The 11,089-nt window shown below is 31.7% G+C and overlaps 1 protein-coding gene across 1 annotated transcript in view; it reads right to left on the bottom strand.

Moving 5' to 3' along the window:
- Positions 1–2,161: 2,161 nt before the first annotated feature.
- ifc (delta4-sphingolipid-FADS-like protein ifc) overlaps positions 2,162–11,089 on the bottom strand; it is a 33,225-nt gene continuing 24,297 nt past the window's right edge. Inside the window, exons 3-7 of the mRNA XM_089713473.1 lie at positions 10,581–10,720; positions 7,094–7,307; positions 6,415–6,480; positions 3,817–3,962; positions 2,162–3,035 (exon numbers count right to left, since the gene is read on the bottom strand). Coding sequence (XP_089569599.1) covers positions 2,895–3,035; positions 3,817–3,962; positions 6,415–6,480; positions 7,094–7,307; positions 10,581–10,720 — 707 coding nt within the window. The 3' untranslated portion in view covers positions 2,162–2,894. The remainder of the gene's footprint in view (positions 3,036–3,816; positions 3,963–6,414; positions 6,481–7,093; positions 7,308–10,580; positions 10,721–11,089) is intronic.

Raw genomic sequence — 11,089 nt, 5'->3', positions numbered from 1 at the left:
GACCAACAGGAGTGGAGCCACGGGGGTGAAACCGCGCGGAGCAGCTAGTTTCGTATAATATTTTTTTCTTGGTGTCTGTGTCTGTAGTCTTTAACTTTTAAGAGAAATAATTTGATCTCGATTCTGGTCTTGATATAATACTTTATCTAATATAGATTATAGGTAGTTATAAAATTATATGATACAGAAACTCGCTCTAATACTTTTTAATTTTCATCGATGTGAAAATAATGGATATTTTAATAATTAATAAAATAAAATATAAATATTGTATCAAAAATCAAATTATATAAATGAAACACAAATCATAATTTAGAGCGAATTTCCAATTTTTAAATATATAATCACCATTTTATACAAAATGACGCATCAACCAAAAAATGTCTATATTTAGCTACCAATGTGACTGAAATATTATTTAAAATTTTCTTTTATTTTCAAATTCGCATCATTTTTGGACAAAATAGTGTTTTTGACATCAGATAAAAGCAATGAAGCATGAAAAATATATTTGGAAATGAACCAAATTGGTTCTAAAAACAGCCATTAATCTACACATATGTATGGCAAATAAATAAATACATAATTATTAAACCTTTAGAAATTAAAGATTTTAACGAATTTAAACGCGATTTATTCATAATATTAGTGTGCGAAACGTCGGGAAAATAATATAATGAATAAATCGCGTTTAAATCCGTTAAAATCTTTAATTTCTAAATGAATTATTCCTGTTAGTTTTTTTATACTAAACGTACTAATTTGTAACATTTATAAGCTCATTTCATATTAAAAAATGCGTAAGCGACGAAATGTAAAAAAAATAAAAAATATAATTTTATATATGTACTTACAAAACTTTATAATACCGAGACACAAAAAATTAAGAATTTACTAAAAATTTCAATTTATGGTAGGTTTCCAAAAAATTTGTAACAATTTTGAAAAAAATGAGTAAATGGTTATTTATTAGGAAAAATACGACCCAAATTATTTATAGAAAAAATATATAAGAAATCACACACTAGTTAAATAATATCTTTACATAATATCACTGACGCATTATATGCATACAATATAATAAAATTTAATGAATATGAATAATTTTCAATGCATTATGCATGAAAAAAAACTGTTTTAAATGTAGTTAAAAAAGTAAAAATGATTTATTTTAAACCTGTTTTATCTTGATAAATACATTATAATATATTTTTGACATCAAATGTATTATTCATGTATTAACAAATACTGAACTAGTGAAAAAAGTTGAAAATTTACTTGAAGAAGTATATAAAAATACTTTGGGGTGCCCCAAGGATCGACATTGGTACCACATCTGTTCCTAAGTTCCATTAATAATAACTCTCCTGAAATACCCGTATATTAAAAATACAATACATACGCATACTGTAAAATTAATTTCATAACAAATTATTGTTATTTTTCTATATCATTTGATAAATAAAAAAAGTAACATGACATTCACAAGAATCTAAATATATTGACAATAACAAAATTTCTGAATTTATTAATTCATTCCCAAGAAAGCATTATTGACAAAATCAGTTAAATATATGATAGGTACATATTTTATTTAGGATGAGAGATTCTATCTATGAAAAATATTTAAACATGGATACGGTCATAGGTATAATTTTTGTGAAAAAAAAAGAATACGAGAGTAAAGATAAAATAATTTGGAAAATCCAAAAGTGCACGCCTCATAATTTTTTTTTAATAAATATTTATTAATTATTATTTTTGTTTATTTAATAACAATTAAACCACAACGAATCAGACCCTGAAAAATGAAAGGGTTCTATTCCTGAGCATACTCAAGCGTAAGAGAAAAAAAAGACTCGATTAGTAAAGTATTTCGGTCGCTATCGTGTTAACAAGAAAAAGGATCCGCACATACAGACACACGGACGTCCAAGACAGAACTTTTTTAAACTGTTTTTTAACTAGTTTAAATAACAAAAATGACATCAAAAATATCATGAACGTTAAAAATAGTGTTTTTTCTTAATATGTGTGTGTATGTATTATCTTACAAGTGCAATGTATGATACATAAAGACATTTTAAGTTTGAAAAATCAGATGTTTTGCGCGAAGTGACAGTAGTACCCACCTCAACGCTTCGCTTATGAGGCGTGCAATAAATTGTGACAAATAATAAAAATGACTCAACAATACTTTTTGTAATAAAATACACCAAACATCGATTAAAAATTTAAATAAAATCCATTTTTTTCCACAAATTAAACAACGAACAGACAGTATTATAACATTGATTTTTTTGGTATTCCACAGTTTCAAGGTACCATAATATATTGTACTGTAAAAATAACACCATATTTTGAAGTGAAACTTCTATAGGCGCGTTAAGAGTAAAATTTCAAGGTCGCGTCATGGCAATACCGTCACGTCATGGAGGGTGACGATTTTGCTCTTTGAATCTTGCCAAAGAAGTTTCACTTCTGACACGTGTGCTCGGCACACACGCTCTTGTAAATTAAAATTATGCGCAATAATAAAACGTAACTAAATCATTTATAATTATCTATCGATTATTATTTATTACCGTGTTCATTTAAATATATAGTATACAAAAACCAGACTTCATATTATACATGTATTTAAAAAATATATTTCTCATACAATAATAATGCCACAAACAATTTGTAAACAAAACTCGATTATTACCATTCAAAATTAATCTACCGTCTAAACCGCGATTTATTTCCATAATAAATGCTTCTATTTTGTATCCGGGGTGCCACAAGGGTATGTATTGGGACCGATACTATACATAACTTATGAAAGTCGTAAAATCGAGAAATTACGGTAAAAAATTAATGATTTTATTGGGAAATTTATATTTATTAACGTTCTAGCTATCCAGACCGTGGTGCTTACGCTTTATCCTGGCGTATGGGCCAATGTCTGGGTCCATGACGAAGTCCCATAGTACGGCAGACCAACTATCGTGGTGTGGTAGTGTGTCGTAGAATTCTGGTGCAATTCTCCTTACCTGTAAGAGATTATTTATTTTATATTTAGATTAATATTTAGTATAAAGAATTTAAAGCACCTAGAATAATCAAAAGATCGAGGTCTATGGTCTTACCACAAAACAATTTAAACACAGTCTAACTTTAAACCAGGGATCTGTCACTTTAATAGTTGTCTATGTGATATACGATAAAACCAGATTAGAGAGAACCCGCGCTTAAAGTAAAACCCTTTCTAAAGTGTTTTGTGGTAAGACAGTTAGTACAAGGCATGGTAAAATAATTTAAAGAAAAAAATATTTTTAAGAGCAAGCTTTTCTTTTATTACTCCTAACTTATAACATGTCATTTTACATTTAACACAATTTATATGATACTAGCTTTCCGCCCGCCTTTGTTTAAAACCTAATAAGTTATATACTAAATCCTTCCTCTTGAATCACTCTATCTATTAAAAAAAAACAGATCAAAATCCGCAGCGTAGTTTTAAAGATTTAAGCATACATAGGGACAGAGAAAGCGACTTTGTTTTATACTATGTAGCGATATTATGTATGTTGACAAAGAAGTGAATATATTGTTTTTTCTATATATTTAAGGGCCGATTTTTCAATGCTTGGATAAAACTTATCCGTCCAATAAAGTATTACACGATAATATTAAAATGTCACGTAAACTGTCAAATACGGGCAATTAGAATACGTTTTTAAAATGATAGTTTTATACATTATTCGACGAATAAGTTTTATCCAAGGATTGAAAAATCGGCCCTAAAGCTCTTAAAACCCAGTATTAACTTACCTCAGGCAACCTACTACCAGGCACTGCCGGAAAATCATGATGCTCATTATGATATCCAACATTGAATGTGATCCAATTTAGAGGACCATAGTACGAATATGTCTCGAAGCCTTTTCTGAACATATAGTGCTCGGAGATAAAGTGACCTGAAATAAATAATAAAATAATAACGTAAAAAATTGATATTAAGGAAATAAAAATTTCTATTTAGGAATTAGGAATTAGGAAATTGATATTTAGGAAATAAAAATAAAAATTCGGTGATGTTATTTTATTATAAATATCACAGTACGAGATCCGGCTGCAGGATCAGTGCGTTCATCGGTTTTTTGCTGAAAATCGAATTTTTATGTATATTTATAATTAGGAGAATATATATCGACTAGGTTGCCAGTCAAAATTTGGCCGCAAGCATGTTTAATTAAAAATTTTCTAATCGATTTTTGGGAAAAAAATTCGTTCACTTGTTTTTTGAATAAAATGTAGTCTACATCACGTCAAATGATATAAAATCTGAATGAATCTATATCATTTGACGTGATGTAGACTACATTTTATTCAAAAAACAAGTGAACGAATTTTTTTCCCAAAAATCGATTGGAAAAATTTTAATTAAACATGCTTGCGGCCAAATTTTGACTGGCAACCTAGTCGATATATATTCTCCTAATTATAAATATACATAAAAATTCGGTTTTCAGCAAAAAACCGATGAACGCACTGATCCTGCGGTGGGATCTTAGACTATCAGAATATAGACCATTGTCAGTATAGAAATTTAACATTTTAATGAAATTTTGATAAAATTAGGAAATAATATTCGTTGATTATAAAAAAAATCTTATTAAAAATGTTAACAAGGTTGGCAAAGGTTGGGTGTGATTTCCCTGATTTATAGAAATGTGGCTGTAAGCCTGAAGTTTACTATTTATTCATAATAATAATTTTAAGATATTTTCAAGTAATTACTCTTGTATTTAATTATGTATGTACTACCATAAAATAATATTAAGTTGACATAAGGACCAATTTTTTTTATATTAAACTAGCTTACCGCCCGCGGCTTCACCCGCTTTGTCTAAAACCTAATAAATTATATACTAAAACCTTCCTCTTGAATCACTATCTATTAAAAAAAACCGCATCAAAATCCGATTTAAGCATACAAAGGGTCATATGGACAGAAAAAGCGACTTTGTTTTATACTATGTAGTGATAGTGATCATTTTAAGATATTTTCAAGTAATTTCTCTTTGGTCCATTGAAAAGTTACATTTGGGGTCGCATTTTTTAGAGGACGCAATTTTTTTTTTGATGTGTAGGGGGGGTCAGTGTGAAGCTATCACCAAGTTTGTGGGGTCGCCACCCTTGTCCCACGGCCGCCATCTTGAAAATAGCGGTTGAAATGGTTTTTACGATATATCTCTGAAACTATTTATCTGATAATAAAACAATGTTAACATTATTCGTTGCGAATTAAATTCTCTACAACTTAGGTTCAGTAACTTTTTGTCGTAGAACTATAAACAAAAAAGTTATAAGCGATAATGTTCAGAAATTAGAGATGTTTATATTTTTCAATAAAACTTTTTTTTATAAGTTTACGAAGAAATTATATCAGACCATTTTTGTAGATTGTTTTTCGTAGAGCAACTTTTATTTACAACATTTTTTCATTAAGTAAATAGCTAAGGTTTTACAGCCATCCGAAGTGAGTACTATTTTAAGTACTCTTTACTATACAGAATACGATATATTATGTGTGTACTAATAATAATTTGTCACCAGTAATTATTTTATTTTTGTTATAATAATATTTTTAATAATTAATTTTACAATATTATTAATAATTAATTATTGAATCTTTTCCCCACAACCCAGGAGGTAGAGTCTGGAAGTGCGTTTTTTTTACGTCGAAAAGCAGGGCTGAAATGTTCTGCAGTGTGCTTCCATTGTTGTGGAGTCTGGGAAAAGAGCCAATAGCCAATTTATTATGTATAGTTACTACTGAAAAATAGTACTCACTTCTGAGCGCTGTAAAACCTTAGCTATTGACGTAATGAAAAAATGTTGTATATAAAAGTTGTTCCTCGAAAAACAATCTACAAAAATGGTCTGATATAATTTCTTCGTAAACTTATAAAAAAAAGTTTTATTGAAAAATATAAACATCTCTAATTTCTGAACATTATCGCTTATAACTTTTTTGTTTATAGTTCTACGACAAAAAGTTACTGAACCTAAGTTGTAGAGAATTTAATTTGCAACGAATAATGTTAACATTGTTTTATTATCAGATAAATAGTTTCAGAGATATATCGTAAAAACCATTTCAACCGCTATTTTCAAGATGGCGGCCGTGGGACAAGGGTGGCGACCCCACAAACTTGGTGATAGCTTCACACTGACCCCCCCTACACATCAAAAAAATAAAATTGCGTCCTCTAAAAAACTCAAGGTCAGGCCTAAAAAATGTAACATTTCAATGGATCACTTGTATTTTATTAAAATAATATTAAGTTGACATAAGGACCAATTTTTGATTTTATAATAATTAGTACTCGTTAGTATTTTTGTTAATATAATTTGGTAACTCACCAGCAACTGGATGTATGCCCATAGCGAGAAGAGATCCAATAAGCAGGTAGCTCAACACTTTCCATCCTGAAAAAGAAATAATCCATACTATAATATTATAAATGCGAAAGTAACTCTGTCTGTCTGTCTGTTACTCAATCACGCCTTAACTACTGAACCAATTTTCATGAAATTTGGTATGGAGATATTTTGATACCCGAGAAAGGACATAGGATAGGATTTATCCCGAAATCCCATGGGAACGGGAACTATGCGGGTTTTTCTTTGATTGCGCGGGCGATGCCGCGGGCGGAAAGCTAGTTAGATATATAATTTCAATAAATAAAGAAAATTTCAGTTTCAATTTCTTAGTTTTTTCCGGGATCAAACTATTCTAAATCATTTTGCAGGTCTCAAACTATCTTTATACGAAATCATCTAAATTGGTTTAGTGAATTCGTCGTGAAGAGACAGACCGACAGACAGTTACTTTCGCATTTATAGTATTAAATTCGATTTTATAATATTAGTAGTTCGCTTTTATAATATTAGTAGGGATTTAGACATTTTTTTATTCAATCAAGTTTATCTGCAATCTGCAATTTTCAAAATCAGAAAACATTCATAATATAAGTAAATGAAATAAGGAAACAAAACAGGTCAGTATACATTACCCTAATAATTACAAAAAAAAACTTACCAAAAAGCTTAACAACGACCATATCGAACATCAACTGTATTATTAGATTAACAGCTTCCATAGGTGACATAGGTTTAGGTCTGACCACCAGAGGCCGTAGCGAATAGAAGAATGGCTGCAAGAACAGCCATATTAACTTTCCCCCTGTCGTACAGAATAATTTCGCTTCCACTAGCGTTGGTAAATCGACGTCGATCACTTCGTCGCCTTGGTACTGAAAAAAATTTATGTTTCATTTTTGTTTAATTTTTAATTTGATATTTTAGTTTTATAGCATTCAAATCCTACTAATATAAATGAGAAAGGATAAAAATTATATTCCAGGATAAAAAGTATCCTATTTTATGCCCAGGATAATCTATACTAATATTATAAAGCTGAAGAGTTTGTTTGTTTGTTTGTTTGAACGCGCTAATCTCGGGAACTACTGGTCCGATTTGAAAAATTCTTTCGGTGTTAGATAGCTCATTTATCGAGGAAGGCTATAGGCTATATACCATCACGCTACGACCAACAGGAGTGGAGCCACGGGGGTGAAACCGCGCGGAGCAGCTAGTAAAGTATAATTATACCAAGTTACATCGAAATGGAACAGTTAGTTTTCACGTGATGACAGGTTACCTATCTTAATCTCGAATTTTAATATTCCGAATATCATAATCCAGAAAACGTTTGGACATTTTTTCATAACCCCGAATTTTAAAATTTCGAAGTTTTGTTTGCCATATAATCGCAACTCCGAATTTCATTTGCCCATTTCTTTATTTGTACGACGTTTTACAATCCAGACGAATGAGTTCCAGACATACGAAATCTAAATGCACAAAATCCAGATGACCGTAATCCATATGCACGAAAGCCAGATTTTTAAAACACAAATTTTTGAAATACAGTTAATTGATATCCAGACAAACAATTTCCAGATTTTTGAAATTCAAATAAACGATATCCAGCAAAACGTAATTTTGTTCTCATGTTAATTACACCCGATTAGCGTTCTTCAATATGATATCTCTTCGTAATCGTAGGCAACAAAGGGACATCTTGTTTTTATACAAAATAATTAGAGGTATTATTGTATGTCCACAAATATTAGAGCAAATTAGGTTTACAGTGCCTAGTAAAATACCCCGGCTTCCCATATCTAGAGTTTTTGATCTCCCGCTGTATCGAAACAATGTTGGTAAAAACTCGCCAATAAATAGAATGTGCAGTGAGTTTAATGTTTTGTGTGCATCTCAGCCTAATTTGGTGGATATTTGCTTTGATTCGTATTCAATTTTTTCTAAAAATATTGTTAATTACTTTAAATATAGTTACGTTAGTCATAAAATAAATTAACATAAGAAACGCTATGTTGATTTAGTTGGTACAATTTAAGTAAGTTTATGATATTCTAAATGAATTGTCCTTACCTATAATTGGTAGATACATCCTTACCATTTATATACTTCTAGATTTAAGCTTGCAATGTTTTATATGTATTTACTGTTGGTTTGGCGTAATAAATAAATAAATAAATAAATAAATAAATAAAACGTAATCCTTCCAGGGGGACGCCGCACGAACCTAACCTAACCTTCTGAATAGATTTTAACACTTTAACCTTTCTGTAATGGGCAAGTAAAACAATAGCGAGTCGGTTCTGGCACTCGCCGGCCGCTGCCGCGGCACGCTCGCTTCGCTCGCTCGGCTCGTGCGTAGGGGGTCACAGTTCAAACCTAACCTAACCTACTGAGTCGAATTTGACACTTAACCCTTTCTGTAATGGGCAAGTAAAACAATAGCGAGTCGGTTCTGGCACTCGCCGGCCGCTGCCGCGGCACGCTCGCTTCGCTCGCTCGGCTCGTGCATGGGGGGTCACAGTTCAAACCTAACCTAACCTACTGAGTCGAATTTGATACTTAAACCTTTCTGTAATAGGCAAGTAAAACAATAGCGAGTCAGTTCTAGCGTGGGGGTTGTAGTTCAAACCTAACCTACTGAGTCGACTTTGACACTAAAACCGGTCTGTAATGGACAAGTAAAACAATAAATTTACTTACTGACAATGTTTATTTTCAGTCGATAGTAAAGGTATAATCACGATTGTATGGAAATCAAATAAAAAGATTATGAAAATCTGGCAATAGTTTATCTGTTAAATGATTATATGGGAACCAAATAAAAAGATTATGAAAATTTTGGCAATAGTTTATTTGGAAAATGGTACGATGGGAAACAAAAAAAAGTATTCTGAGAATCTGGTATAATGAGATCTGGATTATGAGAATACGGGAAACAAAAAAATACTTTTAAAAAATCTGGTTTTGGTGCATCTGGAAATTGATTCATCTGGGAAATTAAAAAAGGAATTTTAAAAATTTGTCATTCATTACACCTGTCTTTTAAAAGTTCTAACAACCGTTTTCGGGGTTTTAAGATTCGGGTAATAGAAATTCGAGTTTTTAATAGGTTACCGTGATGACAGCATATACAGACAGACAGACAGACAAAAATTTTTTTAATCACATATTTGGGTTTGGTATCGATCCAGTAACACTATTATGCTATTTATATTTTCAATGTACAGAATTGACCCTTCTACAGATTTATTATATCTTCTTCTCTTATATATAAAAATGAATCGCAAAATGTGTTGGTAAGCGCATAACTCGAGAACGGCTGAACCGATTTCGATAATTCTTTTTTTATTATATTCCTTGATGTACGAGGATGGTTCTTATGTAGAGAAAACGTAAATATTATGTACCACGGGGGAAGCCGGGGCGGACCGCTAGTGTATTGATAAATAAAGAGCTACTAATTAGTGGTCACAACTAGCTTTTCACGTTAAAAAGTATATTTTCATGATCCGAAGGAAATGAATAATAATTTTCGAAGTACTCTTCTTAATTCCATAGATATTAATTTGCACAATAATGCAAATCCATACTAATATTATAAATGCGAAAGTAACTCTGTCTGTCTGTCTGTAACTCAATCACGCCTAAACTACTGAACCAATTTGCATGAAATTTGGTATGGAGATATTTTGATACCCGAGAAAGGACATAGGCTACCATTTATTGCGAAATATGTACCACGGGCGAAGCCGGGGAGGACCACTAGTAGTATTATATATCTTCCTTATTAAACCCAAGATCCTCATATTATCACAGTATTACAATATTATTTCCTAAATATGGTAATACTGTGATATTATTGTGACCGCCTCCTTATGGTACAACGGTTGACGCATGAGCGTAGAACCGAGTGGTCCTGGGTTCGATTCCCGGTGGAGACAAAGAAAAAAAAATGTCTCGGTCTAGCAGGACACAAAAGGCTGATCACCTACTTGTCCCTAAAGAAAATCGATCAGTGAAACAGATGTAGGTATGGATAATGCATCTGCCACTTACCCCACTTGGGGACACGGGACTTCACTTTCCTCATATTATTAAAAAGTTTCATGAGCCAAAACAAATTAAACACAATTATTACTCACCCTATGATGCTCCAAGTGATATTTCTTAAAGCTGATTGATATCGGTATCCCGATCGGTAGATTAGCGAAGAAACCAAACAGTTTGTTGTGCAACGGCCTGTTGTGACCGAACGCTAGGCTGTGTGCTATTTCGTGGATTGCTGTAAAATAAAATAGTAATTTATAAATAAACTAGCGGTCCGCCCCGGCTTCGCCCGTGGTACCTACATGTTGAAACTATCCTATCTCTCAAGTTGGATCCAACTGCAAATGGTGTGCGAATTTTATTATAATCGGTTAAGTGGTTTAGGAGTCCATTGAGGACAAAAATTATGACACGAGATTTATATATATGTACTAGTGGTCCGCCCCGGCTTCGCCCGTGGTACCTACATGTTTAAACTATCCTATCTCTCAAGTTGGATCGAAATGCACATGGTGTGCGAATTTTATTATAATCGGTTAAGTGGTTTAGGAGTCCATTGAGGACAAACATTGTGACACGAGATTTATATATATTAAGATTAAGA

This window comes from Colias philodice, chromosome 30 (assembly GCF_061535455.1).
Source record: "Colias philodice isolate Cphi_HAF_F1 chromosome 30, ilColPhil1 Martin Lab GWU primary, whole genome shotgun sequence".
NCBI lineage: Eukaryota > Metazoa > Arthropoda > Insecta > Lepidoptera > Pieridae > Colias > Colias philodice.
This window is presented reverse-complemented; position numbering and strand designations above follow the sequence as displayed.